Source organism: Sturnira hondurensis, unplaced genomic scaffold (genome assembly GCF_014824575.4).
Source record: "Sturnira hondurensis isolate 20B ecotype Veracruz unplaced genomic scaffold, ASM1482457v3 Scaffold0004257, whole genome shotgun sequence".
NCBI classification, from domain to species: Eukaryota; Metazoa; Chordata; class Mammalia; order Chiroptera; family Phyllostomidae; genus Sturnira; species Sturnira hondurensis.
Genome location: NW_028076888.1, coordinates 4,284,421 through 4,305,206, shown reverse-complemented (window position 1 = coordinate 4,305,206; position 20,786 = coordinate 4,284,421). Strand labels below are relative to the sequence as shown.

The 20,786-nt window shown below is 53.5% G+C and overlaps 1 protein-coding gene across 1 annotated transcript in view; it reads left to right on the top strand.

Moving 5' to 3' along the window:
- The window catches only part of TNFRSF8 (TNF receptor superfamily member 8), a 52,607-nt gene extending 33,183 nt beyond the window's left edge, over positions 1-19,424 (top strand). The window contains exons 9-15 of the mRNA XM_037045204.1: positions 4,760-4,853; positions 5,157-5,302; positions 7,024-7,125; positions 7,250-7,303; positions 13,007-13,032; positions 15,567-15,744; positions 19,176-19,424. Coding sequence (XP_036901099.1) covers positions 4,760-4,853; positions 5,157-5,302; positions 7,024-7,125; positions 7,250-7,303; positions 13,007-13,032; positions 15,567-15,744; positions 19,176-19,417 — 842 coding nt within the window. The 3' untranslated portion in view covers positions 19,418-19,424. The remainder of the gene's footprint in view (positions 1-4,759; positions 4,854-5,156; positions 5,303-7,023; positions 7,126-7,249; positions 7,304-13,006; positions 13,033-15,566; positions 15,745-19,175) is intronic.
- The last annotated feature ends 1,362 nt before the right edge of the window (positions 19,425-20,786 follow it).

The following is a 20,786-nucleotide window of genomic DNA, read 5'->3' as shown; positions in this document are numbered from 1 at the left end:
ACGTTATGTAACTTACAAAATGACCACCTTGACTAGTCTAGTGCCCATCTGACACCATTCATAGTTATTACAATAGTATGGATTCTATTCCCTGTGCTGTACTTTACATCCCTGTGACTTCTTGTATGTGGCAATTCATGCATGTTACACCCCTCACCTCTTTCTCCCAGCCCCCAACCTCCCCTTCCATCTGGCAACCATTGGTCTGTTCTCTGTGTCTATGATTGTTCTGTTTTGTTCATTCATTTATTTTGTTCTTTAGATTCCACATACAAGTGAGATCATATGGTATTTGTCTTTCTCTGGCTTATTCCACTTAGCATAATCCCCTCTAGGTCCATCCATGTGGTCGCAAATGGCAAGATTTCATTCTTTTTAATGGCTGAGTAATATTCCATTGCATGTCTGTGCCACCTCTTCTTTATCTGCTTGTCTGTCGGTGGACACTGAGGTTGCTTCCATGGCTCGGCTGTTGTAAATAAGGCTGCAGTGAACATAGGGGTGCATATATGCTTTTTAAATTAGTGCTTTAGGTTTCTTCAGGTAAAAAATCAGAAGCGGCCCTGGCTAGTGTGGCTTAGTGGATTGAGGGCCAGCCTGTGAACCAAAGGGTCGCCAGTTCGATTCTACCAGTCAGGGCATGTGTCTGGGTTGAGGGCCACGTCCCCAGTAGGGGGCGTGCAAGAAGCAACCACACATTGTTTCTCTCCACCTCTTTCTCCCTCCCTTCCCCTCTGTCTAAAAAAGTATAATAAGTAAAACCTTTTAAAAAACAGAAGTGGAGTTGTGGGGGCATGTGGTAGTTGTATTTTTAGTTTTTTGGAGGAAACTCCATACTGTTTTCCATAAGGGCTGCACCAATTTACACTCCACCAATAGTGCATGAGAATCCCCTTTTCTCTGCGTCCTTGTCAACACCTGTTCTCGGTTGATTTATTGATGACAGCCATTCTGACAGGTGTGAGGTGATCACATTGTGGTTTTAATTTGCATCTTCCTGATTTGTGATGTTGATCATCTTTCCATACGTCTATTGGCCATTTCTATGTCCTCTTTAGAGAAATGTCTGTTCAAGTCCTCTGCCAATTTTTCCATCACATTTTCTTTTGGGTGTTAAGTTGTATGAGTTCCTCATTTGTTTTGGACATTAACCCTTTATAGGGTGTATCATTGGTGAATGTCGTCTCTCGGTTGCTTTTTTGTTTTGTTGATGTTTTCTTTTGCTGTGCAAAACCTTTTTAGTTTGATAAAGTCCCATCTGTTTATTTTCTCTTTGTTTTCCTTGCCTGAGGAAATGTAGCCAAAAAAACATTACTAAGAATAATGTCAAAGAATTTACTGTCTACATTTCTTTTAGGGGTTTTATGGTTTTGGGTCTTACATTTAAGCTGTTAATCCATTGTGAATTTATTTTTGTATAGGGTGTGCGAAAGTGATCCAGTTTTATTCTTTTGCACGTGTCTGTCCAGCTTTCCCAACACTGTTTATTGGAGATACTGTCTTTACTCCACTATATGTTCTTGCCTCCTTTGTCATAGATTAATTGGCCATATAAATATGGGTTTATTTCTGGACTCTGTATTTTGTTCCATTGATCTATGTGTCTGTTTTAATGGTAGTACTGTGCTGTTTTAATTACTATAGCAGTGTAGGATAGTTTTTTAAATATTTTATTTATTTATTTTTAGAGAGAGGGGAAGGGAGGGAGGAAGAGAGAGAGAGAGAAACATCAATATATGGTTGCCTCTCAAGCACCCCCTACCGGGGACCTGGCCCAAAACCCAGACACGTGCCCTGACTGGAATCGAACCAGCAACCCTTTAGCTCTCAGGCCGGTACCCAGTCCTCTCAGCCATACTAACCAGGGCTATAGTTTTGATATCAGGTATCATGATACCTCCAACTTTGTTCTTCTTTCTCAAGATTGCTTTGGCTATTTGAAGTCTTCTGTGGTTCCATATAAATTTTAGGATTATTTGTTCTAGCTCTGTGAAAAAATGTTATTGATATTTTTATAGGGATTGCACTGAATCTGTAGATTGCATTGGGTGGTATGTGCATTTTAGTAACGTTAATTCTGTCCATGAGCATGGTATAGCCTTCCACTTATTTGTATCCTTCAGTTTTTTTCCTTCAGTTTCTTATAGTTTTCTGAGTATAGATCTTTTACCTCTTTGGTTAAATTTATTCCTAGGTAATTTTATCCCTTTTTAATGTAATTATAAGTGAGATTTTCTTAATTTCTCTTTTTGATAGTTTGTTTTTGGTGTATAAAATACAACAGATTTCTGAATATTAATTTTGTATGCTGCTACTTTACAGAATTTATTAGCTCTAATAGTGGCTTTTTTTTTGGTTGACTCTGTAGAGTTCTCTCTATATAGTGTTATGTCCTCTGCAAATAATGACCGTTTTACTTCTTCCATTCCAATTTAGATGCCTTTTTTTTCTTGTCTGATTGCTGTGGCTGGGGCTTTCAGTACTGTGGAAAGTAAGACTGGTGGAAGTGGACATCCTTCTTGTTTCTGGCATTAAATAAAAACCTTCCACCTTTTCACCACTGACTGTAATGTTGGCTGTAGGCTTGTCATATACGGTCTTTGTTATATTGAGGTGTGTTCCTTCTACCCCCACTTTGCTGAGAGTTATTTTTAAATGGGTGTTGGATTTCGTCAAATGCTTTTTCGTCTATCGGTATGATGATATGACTTTTATCCTTCATTTTGTTTATGTGGTATATCAAGTTAATTGTACAGATCTCGAATAGAGTTATAGGTAGAAGAACACATACATTCTTCAAAATTCATCAAACTGTACACTTAGGGGGCGACCTTTAAATATCAGGAGAAATGGAAACTTCCTTATGTATACTTATCTATCAGGTTTCTCTTAACTAGATCAGGGGGTCTAGAGTCTCTAGGCCACTTTCCTGTGTGAGCACAGTGGGCTGGAGGTGGCGAATGGTCCCGGCATCTCCCAGGTCCTCTCTCACCCCTCTGTGGGCGCGGCCCCGCGGTATTGCTAGGCTCCCAGGTTTGGTTTGGTTTTGGTTTGCGTGTTGCTCCCACTTCTGGGACCCGTGGGGGCTGGCTACCCACCCCCTCTCACCCCCCGCCACCCCAGCGTGGTCTGCTCCTGGCGGTGGGGGAAGTGCAGGGGAGGGCAGTGAAAGACAGAGGCCCCTTAAGGCCCAGACTGGAAACAGAGGCCCTGTCATTTCCGTCTCTGTCCACTGACCAGACGCGTCACACGGCCACGTTCGGGCATCCGTGGGGGCGGGAGACAGGCAGACACCGGCCTGGACTTGGAGGAGCAGCAGAGGCCCCTGGAGAGGGGCGTTGGTGCGGGGCAGGGTGGGGTGGGACCCACAGTCGGGCCTGCCACCCCGATCCCGTGCCATCGCTGATTTGACTCATTGCTTTGGGGAGACTTGAGTTTTAAAACCAGCTTTACTGAGGTGTAATTCCTATGCCATAACAGGGATTCATTTTAAGTGTCCAATTCCATGATTTTAAAGAAATGGACAGAGTGGTAAAACTATCACCACTGTAAAAAACTAATGTAGACAGAGCCACTGAAAGTGGGGTCAGAGCCACCAGTCCAGAGGCACTGCCTTGCGCGTCTTCTGCCTCAGACCTGTTGGAACCGGGGCACCACCTGCTTTGGCCCGGGCCTAGGCAACTGTGTGCCCCCAGGAGCTGTTCGCAAAGACAACAGGAGAGCGGACACGATGACCACCAGACTGAAGACCAGGGGACTGAAAGTTAAAACTGTTCCCTAGAGCCCTGGCTGCTGTGGCTCAGTGGATTGAGCTTGGGCCTGTGAAGCAAAGGGTCGCCGGTTCGATTCCCAGTCGGGGTGAGTGCCTGGTTTGCAGGCCAGGTCCTCCCAGCGGGGAACCCATGAGAGGCAACCATGCATTGATGTTTCTCTACCACTCTTTCTCCTTCCCTTCCCCTCCCCTCTCTCTAAAAATAAATAAATAAAATATTTAAAAAACCACAACCATTCCCTAGAGTCAGTGTCACTGTGTTACTGTATCTATCTGCACCCAGAGCAATGCCTCCCTTTTGTGGCTATAGCTCACACCCCATGGGTGTGGTTGTCCTTCTAATGACGTCACTATTGCCCTTCCCTTTCTCATACGTACCCCCGGCTTCTGCCTCCCGATCCGACCACTGTTTGGGATTCTGTCTACATCAGAGCTTCCCAAATAGCTATTCTTTGGGATCTCAAGCAAACATCTGTTGTCTCTCACTTTGGACTTTTCTTTGTAGGTGAACACAATGGTCTAAGAAGTCCCATGCGTGTTTAGTGGCTCAGAAGCCACTGGTCTACTTTCTGTGCCCCTGGCTTAGAGCTTTGGGGACAGAACACACACGTGTTCTTGTGCATCTGCCTCTTTCCCTGAACAGAACGCGTCGGCAGGCCAGCCATGCTACAGCACGTGCTGATGCTTTCCTCCTCTTGTTGCCAAGCAACAGCCCAGGGTAGAGACGCGCTGCTTGAACATTTGGGCCGTTTCCACTTCTTGGGCTGCTATGAAGGATGCACCGTGAACAAGTGTGTACAAGAGACCTGACTGTGTCAAGTCCCCTGTTTCAGGGACCTCACGTGACACCTCAGTCACATCCGTGAACGCCACCAGCCTATCAGCCCCTGAGGGTGGGGATCTCATGGCTGCGCTGCCTCCCAGGAAGCCACCAGTCCCTGCTGGGTAAGGCTCCTTGGCACTGATTCTTAAGATCACTCTTTGCAGGCACAGCTAAGATAGACACCAGCTACGAGCTGCCTTCCCCTGGGACCCACCTTAACTGCAGCACCCACCCAGAGGACAGCAAGGCTCCTAACAGGTGACCCCATGGGCCCTTCCGGGGGAACTGGACTGGGGGCAGGGGTGGGGCTCGGGCTGGATCTCTGTCCCAAACCTGCAGGTCATTATGGAGAGTGAGTGCCCGGCTCTAGGCTGGCACCAAGCCTGCGGGCCTTGACAGGCAGGTCCTGCCCCTGGAGTGCCTGGCAGAGACTGCGGGCAGAGGGTCTGGGAACTCAGGCCCCACCTGCACAGTCTCCAGAGGAAGGGAAGATTTCCTGAGCTCGCGCTTCCGTTCTCCCAACTCCATCATCACTCCTACCTCCGGCTTCTCTGCCCACAGCACCAGCCCCTCTCAGATCTCCCCAGCCGACTCCCAGGCCAGTAAAGGGCACGGAGGGGGCGCCACTCATGCCCAGGAGGACGCCTCCATCTCAACAAGTGCGCCCATCTCTTTCCCCTCCACGGGAAGACCCATCCTGGTTTCAGGTAATGGTCACGCCCAGGAGGCGGGGCCTTCCTCCCAGGCGGGCAGAAGGAGGGAGGCTTCTCCTGGGGCTGGGGTGTCCTCTGGGTTGGGGGACCAAGGTGGAGCCCCGGCTTGTGGCTTCGTGGGCTGGGGCTGGGGCCCTGCCGCTTGCTAGCTATTCTTTCTTTCTTTTTTTTTTAAAAGATTTTATTTATTTATCCTTAGAGGGGAAGGGAAGGAGAGAGGGAGAGAAAGATCAATGTATGGTTGCCTCTCGGGAGTCCCCTGCTGGGAACTGGCCTGCAACCCAGGCATGTGCCCTGACTGGGAATTGAACTGTGATCGTGTGGTTCACACGCCCACGCTCAATCCACTAGGCTACACCAGCCAGGGCTAGTTATTCTTTCTTAGTTCTTGTGAGTAAGGATTTCATTCACAGCTTCCTGCTCATGGCCCATAGTTGCTACTCAGAAAGTACTGATATTTGGCGAGTGATTTTATGACTGCAGCTAATTGCTTAATGCCTTTGAGCCCCAGTTTCCCCCATGTAAAATGGTAATAGCATGTACCATGCAAGTTAAGTATGTAGCCTGCTGCTCACCACCAGCTAGCGGCATGCCCTTGCTTTAAGTGCGCTTCATTCCAGGACTTGCAGTTCTAGAATTGGGCGCCAGGTGGCGGTAGTTCTCAGGCCATAGGTTCTCGCTTCATCAGCAACTTGTTAGAAAAACAAATTATGGGCCCCACCCCAGCCCCACAGAATCGGAATCTGAATTTTGACATGGTCCCCAGGAGATTCCTCTGCACATTCAAGTTTGGGAAGCGCTTCTCTGGCACAAACTGCTTTTTAGCATCTAAAAATGCACTGAAAACAGTAACTAGTTTCATGATTTTCCCAAGCGACAAAAGAAAAAAGGAGGCAAGTGAAGTACTAAGATGTAAAGCAATATACCTGGGTAGCAGTTCAGTGCGTGGAGTCCTCCCGGGACTCCCCCTGGCCTGGCCTGAGCCGAGATTTTGTCCTTTACCCTAGGGTGACCTTGACCGAGTTACTTAACCCTTGAGAGCCTCAGTTTCCCTTGCTTGTAGAATGGAGGTAGTGATGGTAATGATGCCCGTGGCCTTCTTGTGAGGAGTGGACCCCATGCCTGCGCCCCATCTTGCGGGGACANTTTTCCCAAGCGACAAAAGAAAAAAGGAGGCAAGTGAAGTACTAAGATGTAAAGCAATATACCTGGGTAGCAGTTCAGTGCGTGGAGTCCTCCCGGGACTCCCCCTGGCCTGGCCTGAGCCGAGATTTTGTCCTTTACCCTAGGGTGACCTTGACCGAGTTACTTAACCCTTGAGAGCCTCAGTTTCCCTTGCTTGTAGAATGGAGGTAGTGATGGTGATGATGCCCATGGCCTTCTTGTGAGGAGTGGACCCCATGCCCGTGCCCCATCTTGCGGGGGGACACACGCTCCATGTGCCTCCTCCATAGTCCCCGCCCCTTCTTCGCCTGGCCTCCTGACCCCTCCCCTCCCGGCCTCTGGGAATGGTTTGCTCTTTTCTCCACTGTTAACCCACCCCATGGGCTTCCTGGAGCCAGGGCAGGGAGGGCAGGAGGGTGAGGGCTGGACCAGATCCAGGGCCTGGTTTTCAGTGCTGGCGCAGGAAAGGGCCCCTGGCTCGCCACCGTAAAGCGGACTTTGAGGGCTGCCAGCCTTTGGGTGGAGAGTACAGGACCACCTCTGTGTTCTAGGCTCGGTGCTCCTCTGGGTCATCGTGGCGCTGGTGGTCTGCATCGGCTCCGGCTCCTTCCTCGTGTGCCACCGAAGGGCTTGCTGGAAGTGGATTCAGCAGAGTGAGTGGCTGGGGCCCTGGGGCCCTGGGGGCAGGCTGGGTGTTTGTGCAGTCCCGGCCAGGCTCTCCCTGCCCCGACCTTTGAGGCTCTCTGAGGCTCAGTCCCCATCTGGATGTCATTTCAGAACTCCACCTGTGCCACCCGGTTCAGACTTTCCGGCCCCAGCAGGAGGTTGTGGGTAAGTGGTCACGTGCGTCTAGGGCCTCCTCCCTCCCCAGGAATTCCAGGCCTTCCTGAGTTCTAGGTTGTTCTTGCTCTCTGATCGCTGCCCAGGCTCCAGGCCAGCTCCTCCAGGCAGCCTTCTGGAACCCCCACCCTCCCCACCCATCCACTCGGCAGATCTCTTCTGGGGGAGGGGCCTCCCAGGCACCTGGTACCGAGGGTCTTCTTCCTTCCTCGGAGCCCCTTTCAAGGCAGGACAAGGTCCCTTAAGCACTCTGGGTGCTGGGCCCTGCCTTCACAGGAAGGAGCAAACCTGAATGTTCTGAGCTTCCCTGTCTGGTTCCAAGGCAGGCCCCTCCCTGCTGCAGGGTCTCCTGACCCGGGAACCCCAGGGGTGGTGGGGGGTGCTCTTCTTCTTGTAAGGAGGCAGATAACTGGCTCCCAGCCACACATCCTAAGAAGAGCCGCTCCAGACTCAGACACTGGTCCTTGAGATTGCTGTTCTGTGTGTAGAGGGCTCGGAGCTGAACCCTTCTCCTTCCTGCAAGCTTTGTCCAGCCCATGGGTCCCCTGGGTGCCCAGTGGTCAGCCCCAGGCTGGGTCGTGGCCCCCTTGCCCCGTATCTATCTCTCCAGGACCCTCGGAGAGCCTTGCTGTGGCTCGACTTTTGACTTGGGCACAAAAACACAGTCCTCGGAGGCACAGTTTGAATCTGATGAGTTTCACAAGCAGGTTCTTGTGTCCCCCCTGCAAGGGGGGTTTTTGTGTTTTGATAGTTTCAAGCCTTTTTCCATGAGCTGTCAGGCTCAGTGTCTCATTGAAACCCGTGTTTGCTTTCTTGACATTTTTCTAGTATTAGAATTTCCATTGCCGTCAGTTTATTTTTTTCTTCGAACCTTTGTGACAGTGGTTTTGTCAAACACAGAAGAAAAAAAAAAGAGAGAAAAAAAGCACCTGCCCCTAAGAAACCAGCTCTGCAAGGAACCCTGAGCCCTAAGACTCGGTGGTGGCTGGTTCTTGCCCTCTGGCGTCCAGTGGGTGCCCGGGGGGCCGGGGAGGTGAGGCCAGAGTCAGCACGCAGGGCACAGGCTGGGAGCGGACTACGCAGGGTGGGTGCCCTGTTCCCTTGGGATGGAGCAGCGTGTGTGGCAGGGGCAAAGGGGCGTTCACTCATTTGTTCTCTCGTGCATTCGCTCGTGCAGATACTCATGTCACTGGGTGGTTCCTAGTGGGTCCAGAGCTGTCCTCGCTCTCCTGGGCTTTTAGACCAGCGGCAGGTGCTGAAGGGCAGCAGGATGGGAGTGTCAGCCCAGCCAGTCACCGAGGGTCGGGCAGGTGTCCATGACATGCTCACCAGTCGTCTCCTGGACTGACTTGACTTTGCGGTGTGTGTCCTTGGTGGTCGGCATTTACAAAGCCCACACGTGACCTCTTTTCCCCGGCTCCCCACATCCTTGGGAGGCAGCCACTGCTATGGTCCTCCGTTCACAGATGGGGGACCAGAGGCTTAGGAAGTTGTTTAGGGCCATGTGGGTAATGAGCAGGGTTTCGTTGTTGCTGTGGGTGGTGAGGTTTTTGTAAAGAAGGTCTCACACCCTTGCGCTGTTGACATGCAGCTCCGGACAATTCTTCACCGGGGTGGGGGGCGGTCCTGTGTGCCTGTAGGGTGTCGGGGCCAGGTCTCTAGACCCACCAGCTGCTGGGAGCACCTCCCAGTTGTGACAACTGAAAATGTTTCCAGACATTGTCCTGTGTCCCCTGGAGGGAAAATCACTCCTGGTTGAAAAACTCTGATTAGAATTTTTTCAGTCCTTCATTTCAATGGACACTAAAGTCGTTACTTTATCAGTTCATCCAGGCAGGTTTATTTTAAAAAAAAATGTTGGGTTGCTCTTTTGAAACAACTTCAAATGTACAGACACGTCCCAAGGGCCGTGCAAAGAACTCAGTTTTCCTGGACCTTTTGAGAGTAAGTCGCTGACTTAGCACCTTGTCATAGCTGACGCTTTGGTGGTTATTTCCTCCTGGTGAGGCATGTTTTTTCACAGCCGCAGTAAAACCATCAAAATCAGAGGCGTCCCCTTGACGCATCGCCCCCAACTAATTCTCAGACCCCATTCAGGTTCCTCATTGACCCCGGTGATGTCCTTCAGAGCAGAACAACCCAGTTCCGAATCTCGTGTCGCACTGGGTTGTCGTAGCTCCGTGATGCGGCGTCAGTTCCTGTCTCTTCCTTCGTGTCCATGGCCTTGCCATTTCTGAAGATTCCACCAGTGATTCTGTGGGTGTCCTGCCCCTTGGCCTTGTCCGGTGTGGGGCGTCTCCGGTGGGAAGAGCCCGGAGCGTGGGAAGAGCCCGGAGCGGTGTGGAACCCTCCCTTGTGGCTTCCGCCCTCCCAGATGTCGCCGGCTCCCTTTTCTGGCTCTGGTTCGCTTTGATTCAGGTGGCTTGTGCCAGGCTTCTCCCCCGTGACATTGCTCCTTTCCCCTTGGTAGTCACCAAGGACTTGGAGGGGAGACAGTTGGAGGATATGTAAATGATCTCGTCCGTGTCAGACTTTCCTCTTCTTCATTTATGTGTTTATATCTGACTCATGGATTCCTATTTCATTCTGCTGCCGTCTTTTTTAGTTTGATGTTCGAATTGAACCCAGTGAGGTCAGAGGGGGCCACTTCAAGCTGGCCCCGGTGTCCTTTTGTCCCCAACCTTTTGCATTTGGAGTACTTCTTTTCTTTAAGATGTTCTCAGTTTAGCTTGTCCTTTCTGGCCCGTGCCCTGGAGCCCTCCAGCTCTGCAGGAATCCAGGATTTGGTGCCAGTTACCAAAGCCTGGCCAAACCTCTGTGCCAAACCCTTTCCTTGGGTCCGTTTGGCTTCTCACAGCAGCTGGGACCTCAGGCCAGAGAGGAAATGGGATGGAAAGGGAGAATGACGGGTGGCAGGGGCCGAGGGTGATCGTGAGACAGGACCCCCATGCTCAGCTGCAGTAGCCTTCAGGGTAGTCCCGGGATGCCACACGCTGTCCCAGGAGGGCCACCGATGCCTCGTGTGTCCCTGGACTCATGTCCTGGGGCGTGTTTACGAGAAGATCATCACTCTTCCAAGAGCAATGAAACCAGTAAGTGGAGACAGTGGGCTGAAGCAATGTTTTTAAGGGAAAAGCTCTTTCACAATGGACCTGTGTACTTGGCACAGTTTGTTCTGAGTCTTCAGCAGAGTGCGCAGGCGGGCTGTGGGCCAGCTGGAGGCGGCTGCTCTTGTGTTCTGCATTCTGCCTTTTCACGCTGATGTTACTCCATGCTGGTTTGCGAGGGTCAATGTCAAATGCCGATCTTGTCTTTGCTGTGACAGAGTGGGTCCAGGGACCCACTGTGTGCTAGGCGGTGTCCTGCGCACCTTCCCTTTTTAATGTGAAAACATTTTAAGTAGACTTCATTTTTTAGAACCGATGTACAGAAAATCTGAGAAGATAATACAGAGTCACCACACACCCATCCCCCGCAGTCTCCTCTGTAATTAATTATCACACCTTGTATCAGTGTGATACATTTGTCACAGTGAACAAGCCAGTGTTGATACAGTGCTATTAAGTGAAGCCCACACTCTACTCAGATTTACTTAGTTTTTACCCAACGTCCTTTTCAAGATCTCCTTTAACCTTCAAAAAACCCCTCCAAAGGCCACCCCATTTTCTAGCTGAGATGACTGAGGCTGGGAGAGGTGAGGTCACTGCTGGGGCGAGCTACCAGGAAGGCCTGCTCCCTGGGGGTGCTTGGCATCTGGCTGGCTCTCAGCTCTTTGGATGTTACAAGCACCCTTGCCGAGAATGGCCTTTTCTTTTTTTTTCTGGGTGTTTCCTGAGGGTGTGTCCCCATAGCAGAGAGATTGCTGGGTCAGAGGGTGTGAGATTCACAGTGCCCGATGCCTCCCAGGACGGTGGGACCAGTTCCCAGGGCCACGGCAGCTGTGTTCCTGTTTACCCACATCCTCTCCAAGACTGAGTTTTATCGTTTTTATTCATTTTTGTCTCGGTACTTTGTCATCCCAGACCACCCCCTATCCCAGTGACTGGCACCCAATCACAGCTGGCTGTTTGCAAAACTCAAAATCAGCCACTAAGAGTGGAGGTTGAGCTTCACAGACATCATTTGAAAGAATGTGCCTCAGGCCAGAGAGCATTTTCTCAAAGTGGTGGCTTGGTGGGAAGGAGCCCCAGCTGCCTTGCCTGAGGTGACCAGGCTGCTGGGAACAGCAGTTATCAGATTAAGTAAGTGCACCAGCTATGTTAAATCTAGAATGAAGAATTGGGTCTTCTTATACATGGACTTCTTTTCATCATTGTTCTGGTCTGCTGACAGGCATTTGTTTTTTATTTTTTTTAATATTTTATTTATTTTTAGAGAGGAAGGGAGGGAGAAAGAGAGGGAGGGAAACATCAATGTGTGGTTGCCTCTTGCACACACCTCCCCCCCCCAACTGGGGACCTGGCCCACAACCTAGGCATGTGCCCCGACTAGGAATTGGACCAGCAATGCTTTGGTTTGCAGGCTGGCGCTCAATCCACTGAGCCACGCCAGCCAGGCCTGTTGCCAGGCATTTAAAGGGGGCACACAGGAGTGTTTCCCAAACTGACCTTGTGTTCCACACAGTTCCGTCTGTCCACTAACTTGTGTCATCGTGGTTGGCCAGCCTCCGGGGGGTTTTCAGGGAGGATTCAGGGCTGGTGGTTCCCCAGCGCCGCGGAGATGAGGGAGAATGTTCTGGAAGTGAGTTAGCTGGGATGCTGGCATCTCTCTAGCAGATTTCTCTGGTCAGGTACACACGCCTCGTAGGAACATGTTCTGAGTCCCCTAGGCGGCCCCCCGGGGAGTCGGAAAAGGCTGCGCTCCTCTGAGGCGTGGTCTGCGCCTGGGAGTTGATTTGTTCTAGGTGAGACCAGATGCCTGGGCCATGGTTAAATGTCAGTTTGCACTTGGCCATGACCTGGCACCCTACTCAGTAAGAGAAAGAAGTTGGAGCAGAGGGTGGGGGTTTGGGAGGAGAGGATAAAAGTCGTGCCCTAAGAGTCATTGCATCAGCAGCTCCGAGCCCACCAAAGGGTGCAGCTGTTCTCCCGGAAGGCGGTCATGGGGGCTTTTTAAAGCACAGAAAATCGGACTCGGGGCTGCCTGAGCCAGAGGGGCTCCAGGGTGGCCGTGCTGCAGGTGTGTCTGGCATAGGATTCAGAAAACGTCCCCAGGGCCCACCACCCACTCTCCGTCAGCCTCTGGGTGTTGATGCTGATCTGGGCCCTCCAGAAATGCGTACCACAAGGCGGGGGCCCCTGCCGGAGACCAGTGTCGGAGTGCAGCTCCTTGGCTGCAGCAGGGCTGTGTGCCTCTCCTGGACCGTGCCTGCATGCGCGTGCGTTGGGGCGGCGGGGTCGGGGCAGGTGGGCTGGGGGAATCCAGCGTGCTGACCGGCTTGGTGGCTGGAGGAGAGGTGGTCCCCTAGTTCTCTGACGGCCACGGGGGAAGTAAGTCCTGGTGAGCCCAGCCTGGGGGGTGTGGGCGTGGACCCTGAAACCTGCCCACTGTTCTCTAGACTGAGGGCCTAACTGAGCATCAGCAACTGCTGTGGAGCAAAGCCGGTGGTGGTGGCGGCCCACATGAGGGGTGGGGCAGGACCCAGCCGCTGCCACACCCTCCTTGGTGAAGTTACCACTTTTTTTCTCTTTGCAGATCCCAGGCCCCAGAGGAACCAGGTGGTAAGTACCACCCCCCACCCCCCCGACCCTAGCCTGGTGCCTAAATCTGGCCCCTCAACCAATCAGCTGGTGCTGAGAGCTGCCTGGTCCCCCAAAAGTTCATGCTGGGTCTGCCCCACGCAGGGAGCTCTGAGCAGAGCGGGACCTCAGCCAGGCCCTGGCCACCCCTCCCACCTCCCTCCCCAGCAACAGCCTCGGCTCCTGGCTTATCCCGAGGGGGACTTCCAGAGAGGCCTGCTAGACCGTGGATTTGATTTTGGCCACTTCGGGTGCCATGTGTAGTCAGATCACGAGGAAGCCTGTGTTTATTTCTCTTTTTCCCCTTCACTCTTCCATGAGCCTTGTCCTCAAAGCTGGGATGACAAATCAGGAGCAAGAGTTGTTAAAAACTTAGCTATTGTGTATCGAGCGTTTCCCATGAGCGAGGCCCCTACCTGGCTTTGTGCTTTCTTGACATGCTCTCTTGTAGTCCTTACAAAGCGCGGGGGTTGGCACTGCTGTCCTGTTCTAGAAAAGAGGAAACAGAGGCCCAGACAGGAAACGGGCTCCACAGCTGGAGGGCAGATCTCCTAGGATCCGAGCCGCTACTGGCGACTCCGAAGCTGGTTCTCTGCCCTGAGCTGCCTCCCAGTAGGCCCAGCTCCACCTGCCTTTTACGGAGTGCGCGCTGCGCAGGCGCTGGGCTCAGGTGTTGGCAACGGTGACCACTGATCCTACGACCACCCAGGATGGGGCCCACACACCAGGTCCTCTCTGGGCTTCTCCTGGCACCCCGCTTCATGCCCAGCCCCCAGGGGCAGCTCGGGCAGTGGGACCTGGGGCAGCGTCCGCTGGAGCTGAGCGTGGGGGCAGGACTGAGCCTCCCTGTGGGTGGGTCTCGGGCATGTGTGGTTCACCCACCTTCTGTTTCACTTATCACATCTTTCATTACTTTCTTTTAACTCCTGCATTTGTATGTGGACAGTTTGCAGTGTACATGTAGCATTAACTAGTGAACATTTCCCGTGTATACATAGGCAGTCCCACTATCTTCAGCATCCACTTGTTACTGCACTTGTAAACCCGCTCTGGAGCATCACAGCATTTTGTTGTGCCAATCTTACAAACTTTTTTAGTGCCAGAGGTGCATTTTTCAGAGACAAAGCCAAGGTCAGTTTCTCAAGGTCCCTGCTGTCTCCTTCATCAGCATTCGATGGATGGTCTTCTATATACACACCTGTAACAGATGAAAAATAAAGCAGATTGCAAATTCTTTTTTGCGATGCTTAAACCATGCACCAAGCTTTTGGTCCAAATTGTGTAGAATAAGTTAAACTCAAGTTGCATTCCATTAACCAATATAATGTATTTCTCTAAGTTATAGTTATGTTGAAATATGGTTTTAGAAAGAACAAAAAATATCCATTTATACGTGGAGAAAGGGTTCCATCCTTTGTTTTTAACCATAATAGACAGAACCACAGTACAAGTTCAGTTTTAAATTATGGGAGATCACATTCAAATACGCTTGAATCGGACAAGTTGCTGAAATTTTGTGAAAAGGTATTCAGCCTGGCTGGTGTGGCTCAGTGGGAGGAGTGCCCGTCTGCGAACCAAAAGGTCACCAGTTTTATTTTAAGTCAGGGTGTGTGCCTGGGTTGCAGGCCCGATCCCCAGTTGGGGGCGTGTGAGAGGCAACTGGTCTGTGTTTCTCTCCTTCTCTTCCTCCCTTAACTTCTCTCTAAAAAAATAAATAAAACCTTAAGATAAGAAAAAAGTATTCCATGATTTGTAAGATAATTAGGTATCTTATATGGCTACATGGGCCAACACAGTAACAGTAAGTTGTTAAAAATTGCTGTCTTGGATTTCAAATTGTTACAATATTCAGAAGTATGTGCGTCTACTTTCTGAGTTACTCAATCTCATTCCATTCTGAAGGCAGCAGGTAGATGCTACATGCTAGAAGGTTCCATGAGACCACTTCCCCTTTGCACTCACCTATCAAAGTCAGAAACTAGACCAACCGTTTCCTGAAGGCATAGCTATTTTTAGAACGCATGAGCGTAATGGTAACTGGCTGCTGTCCCCAGAGGCCAGGGCTGGACAGTTACAGTGGCCTGGAGCTGACACTTGTAGACTGGCCCTTCACACGTGGATTCTGGATCCAGATGCCAGAGTTTGAGCACTGGGCAGGCATTTCCTGACTCTGAGCAGGTCCTGTGATCCCTCTGTGCCCCAGGTTCCTGACCTGTAAAATGAAGAGGGTGCTGGTACCAGTGACCTCCTGGGGTGGCTGTGAGGGTTAATCTTTCAGGGGGGTACACACGTGATATTGGCCACGATCCCCATTATTTTGTGCAAGTTCAAGGCAGCATGGCTTCTCCCGGAATCTCAGGCACAGGCGGGTCAGGCTGTCAAGGCCGAGAAGCCCAGGGGAGTGTGCGGCGCTCCAAAGCAGCGAGGGAGACTGGTTGGGGCCAACAGGGATGAAGGAAACGGAGGGGGCAGGTCAGGGCGCCCTGCACCAACGCCTGCCTCCTCTGTGCCCGCAGGACCTGAAGACGGTCGTCTCCGTGGCAGAGCCCTCGCCTGGAGATCTGGGTTTAATGAGCCAGCCGGTTCTGAGGGAGAGCCAGCCCCTGCTGGGCGTCAGTCCAGGTGGGGGACCCTCGTCCCCCAGGGACCCTCCCGAGCCCCGGGTGACCACGGAGAACACCAACAACAGGATAGGTGAGTCCCCTCATTTGGGGTTCCTAGCATGGTCAGAGGTGAGAGGGCAGTGAAGCAGTGGGTGCAGAGACCCCGGGTCCAGAAGGCCCTGGAAAGTGGGAGGCGCTTTTGTGAACCTGTCACCCTGCTCCTGGGTGGACCCTGGAGCAGCAGCGGTGGCAGTGCCAGCTTCACAGGGCCAGGGGAGAGTCACCTGCCGTTGCCTCCTGGGGCGGGGTGGAGGGAAGGGGCACACCCTGCTCGGCGCCACCAGCGCTAGAGAGAAAAGGGAGTGCCACCCCCAGTTTCCAACGAAGAGCCCCTGCGGGGGCCAGGAGGGACACACACAGTGACATCAGAGCTGCCTGTCACTTGTGCGATGTGTTCCGGGCACTGTGCAGGCGTCACATCTCTTTGTCACACAACCCTCTGGGGATGGTGTCTTCTTCCCCTTTTCGCAATTGGGGAAACTGTGGATGGAGGGTGCGTGAGGTGATTTTCCCCAGCCCACGGCCCACGCAGGACCCTAAAACCCCTGCTTTGTCCGCACCACCACCAGCGCACGGGCTCGGGGGCCGGTGCTTCCCAGGCTGCAGCCGCCCTCCAGCTCGGACACACCTCCCGCTTTGGCCTCCCCTGTTCCTTCTCTCCACCCCGGTGCCACCAGAACGCTTCTCCCCAGTCGTGTCCCTCTCCCTGTTACACTCCGCTTACGACCCTCCAGGGGTCCCTGGGACTTCAGGATGAATTCCAGGATTCTTATTCCATCATTCAAGGCTGGTCACGAGCTGCCTTCTCCCCGCCAGACTCACCTGCCCCCAGACCCCGCGTGTCCTTCCACTCAGCAGCAGTTTCCTAAGTTCACTGGGGGCCCTCTCACTTCTAGGGTTCTCTATGGGAGCTGCCCCTCACCCGGGGCGGCCAGCGCCACCCCCTTGCATCTACATTCCTGATGTCCCCGGACCCTGTTCATCTGCCTCCTCCTCCAGGAGGCCCTCTTTGCTCTTCCCACTCTGCTGTCTAGACTCGATGCACCTCTGCTGTGCTCCCCAGACCCCAGGCCTCCCCACCAGTGTCCTCAGCATAGAGCAGTGCGACTGTGTGTGTGACCTTGTCCTGTGTCCTCACTTGTCTGTGAGCCCCAGGAAGCAGGGCCTCAGGGGTCCCATCTCCAGCTTCTCGGGAAGGCTAACCGCCACTCGGATCATGACAAAGAGACCCTCACCCTGTGCATCTCTGTGGCAGGCGGTGGTGGGTAGAACTCTGGGGCAGAGTCTTCGTACCAAACAGAAACTTTTGGAATTGCGGCTTGTGGCGAGTTTAATTAAAAAAGAATATATTGGGGGAAATACTGCCAAAGGCATTTCCTTCAAATTTCCTAAGAAGCCTAAGTTGGACGTTTGAGCCTCTGTGAGTTCAGTGCTTGGAACTTCAGGGGCGGAGCCCGGGTAGTGTCTGGGGGGTGGTGGAGGCAGATACCGGACTCCAGGACCGCTGGGCGTGAGGCCAGGCCACGGGCAGCCCACCCAGAGCCAAGCCAGCCTGTGAGTCTTGCTGGTGAGTGGGGTAGTGGGGAAGGAAGGCCTCAGAGGGTTTCTTGGGACACCCAAAAGATAATAGGCCCCTTCTCCTGCTGACACCACCCCAGAGGAACACCCCTGCCCCCGCCGCCTTGTTCAGGTCCCAAGGAGGACCCATCTATGGCCTGAGCTTCATCACTCCCCCCAGCTCCTGGCACTGGACCGGGAAGCCCCTTTCCCCAGCCTTACAGCACCCACTATGACAGTTTCCCTGGATTCTGAAGCCCTAGGTGAGGCAGGAAGTCCAGGTACTTTTGGGAAAGCCTCCCCCCTCCACTCTGGGTGGGGGGCACCCTGTGGTGGGGGACAGAGCCAGAGGGATCAGGACCCAGGGAATGTGAGGGGAACAATAGTCTGGCCCCCAGCTTTGGCCTCTTTAACCTGGGCACCCCATTCCTACTCTTCTCTGTCTCTCTGTCACCTCCTCTAGCTCTGTCTGGCCTCCTCTGTGCCCCGTCTCTCCTCCCAGATCCAGGGGCCTGCAGGTCTTCATGAAGAGGCACGTAGGGTGGCTGCCCGCAGCTCGTCTGTCTCTTCGTCTTCTCTTTAGTTCCTGCTGCTATTTTAAACACTTCTCTCTTTCCTGGGGCTGTTAAAACCAGAATAGAAGGGCTGGCATTTTGCAGTGGTGTTGAGGGGGCAGGGGCTGCAAGAATGTTTTGGGGGTTCCTGAATAAGGGGGGTGTCACCAGTTACCCAGAGAAATCCAGAGCTCCGTGCCCCACCCCAGCTCTGGAATCCTGGAAGCGGGGACCCTGCACTGAGCTTAAGGCCATCAGAAGCTGGCCTGCTGGCGCTTGAAGTGAGCTGACCTGGCTGAAGGCCAGGCACCGCCTTCCCAGCTTCTTAGGCAGCTCATTTAACTCCCCTGAGCTCCTGAAGACCCGAAAAGGAGGTGGTGTGGAGCACCCAGGCTGTCACACCTCTGATGGGCTGGGCTGGTCATTCTTCCGAGTGACATGCACAAGCAGTCCTACTCTGGGCCAGGCAGGGACGGCCGTGGGAGCCTCAGGGGGGAGACAGACAGTAAGCAGTAAACACCCGAAATGCGCGGCCCCGACCTGCCCAGAGCTGTCCGCACGGTGGCTGCTGCTGTTTTGAACAGGGCTCAGGTTTCTGCAGGGTGTGACCAGCCCTCCGAGTTTGCTGGTCCCTGGGATGGGGGACTTCCAGGGCTAAAACCAGGAGCATCCCGGCCAAATAGGGCCCAGTTGGTCACCCCGGGTTTCTGCTTCAGGCACGTGGATAGGGCAGAGAAGCCGGCGTTTCTTTGGGGGTTTCTGCTAATTCCCTGGTGACCTTGGGCATGTCATTTAACCTCTCCAGGCTCCTGGTTCTTTATCTGTAATTGGGGTAATGACAGACTATTTACCTGGCAGAAAGGATGTGAGGATTCTGGAGCTAAAGTGTGGAGGGTGCCCCGAACTGTGTCCAGCACAGGCTGCCCTGTACTCCAGTTCCCTGGTGCCGCTGTTACTATTGTTGTTACTACTTTTGTTGTTATTTTTACTTTTAGTTTCCAATCACAGTTAACATTGGAAGGTGCCATTGTTCTGGGTTTGACTTGCTTCCTCCCACAACTTGCTTCCTCTCCCAACCCTGTTCTCTCCTTCTCTACCCCGTCCCCATAGAAGTGATGAGAAAAATCACTGGCCCCTCCCACCAGTAGTAAGTGGGCCAAGTTCGAACTCCCCAGCACACAGCTCCCAGCTGTCAGCTTGGCCAGGCTTCCTGTACCTCAGAGAGGTCGTATCATCCGCCCGAGGCCACACAGGAGGAGCAGCAGACCTGGGATGGGGACCCTCCTCTGCCCCCTCCTTCCACCCTCTGGGGCTCCGGTCCCCTCACCGCACCCACCCTGTTGCTTTGCAGAGAAGATCTACATCATGAAGGCTGACACAGTGATTGTGGGGACTGTGAGGACCGAGGTGCCCGAGGGCCGGGGCCTGGCGGAGCCGGCCGAGCCCGAGCTTGAGGAGGGTCTGGAAGTGGACCATGCACACTACCCGGAGCAGGAGACGGAGCCACCTCTGGGCAGCTGCAGTGATGTCATGTTCTCAGTGGAGGAGCAAGGGAAGGAGGACCGCTTGCCCACAGCTGCCTCTGCGAAATGAGGCCTGGCCTGGGAACCAGGGTGGCGTGGGTGGACTGGGCCGGCGGCCAAGGCCCATCGGGTCTGAACCGAGTGTCCAGGACCCAGCGGCGACCAGCCTGCCCATGCAGGAGGGGGTCTGCTAGTACCTACCCGCACCCCCACCCAGCTGCCCCGCACTCCCTGCCCCAGGGCTGTGGGGTGTGCAGCCCCGACAACCAAGGGGCCAGATTGGAATGGCTGTGTTTGCTGGAGCAACAGACAGACAGCCCAGGGCCCTGAGCATCGGACCCATCCCCCAGGGCTGGAGCCCACCTGAGGCAGAGGCCATGAGGCCCCCGTACTCGTCCTGGGCCTCAGGAGTGATGCCCACCGGGCCCTGCTGCTGGGCCGACGGCCCCAGTTACTGTAAACGTGGCCCTGTGGGCACTGAGCCGGTGCCTGTGGTTTTTCCTCAGTCCAAAGGGAAATGGAGGGACAGGGCTCTGCGGGCTGGCCCATCTCGGCCGCAGCCACTGTGTCCGCCCTGTGCCTGGGGAGTGCGTGGGACCTCCTGGTGTACCTCTCCCCTCACCCCTCTCCTCCGTCCTCTTCTGTAGCCCCACAGCGGGCAGGCCATGGCCTAGGATTAACTTGCCCATCTCAGAATGTCCCTACCAGTCAGTCCCCACAGCGGGAGGCATCTCGGGACCTCAGCAGCTGTGGTGTCGGTCCCCATCAGAGCCCCTGCCCACCCAGCTGCCGCTGGGAGAAGGGCCCGCTCTGCTTTGTTCAGGGGATGAGCAACTGTGGGCCCCTCTGGGTCCATGGCTGCCTGGCAGGCACCACCCGCTCTGGGCTGCGACATGAGGATGCATCTTCCCCAGACCCGCCACACACCTGGACCCCGATGGCGCCGGGTCCTGCCCCGCATCCAGGGTGGGGATATGGATGTCACAGCCACATTCTGCCTTATTATGGACTGTGGGGGTGGAGTGGTGAAGACTTTTGCTTGGTTCAATCTGCCTTTCAGGATTTTTGCTTTTCATGCTCAGAAATAATGCCTCCACTAGCCAGTGGCTCTCTCTTCTCGGTTCTCCTGGGGCTTTCAGACTCGTGTAAACAAACAAGCGGCCTTGGGAAGGGCCGTGTGGGCAGAGGACAAGACTGCAGCAGCCTGGCTCTCGGGTTGCAAGGAGACTCCTGGAATTACCCGCTGGAAGCCAGGCCCGAAAGTGCTGTTTACTCACCAGCCTGCTTCTCTCTGGAGGAAGTTGAGGCTGGGTCAGACGTGCCAGGGTAGTTTCTGAAACCACTTCAGATGTTTTGGGGAAAGTTGGAGAGGCTGGGACACTGTGACACCAGGACCTGGAGAAGTGTGAGACGTCTGATACTCAAATATGCATGTGGGC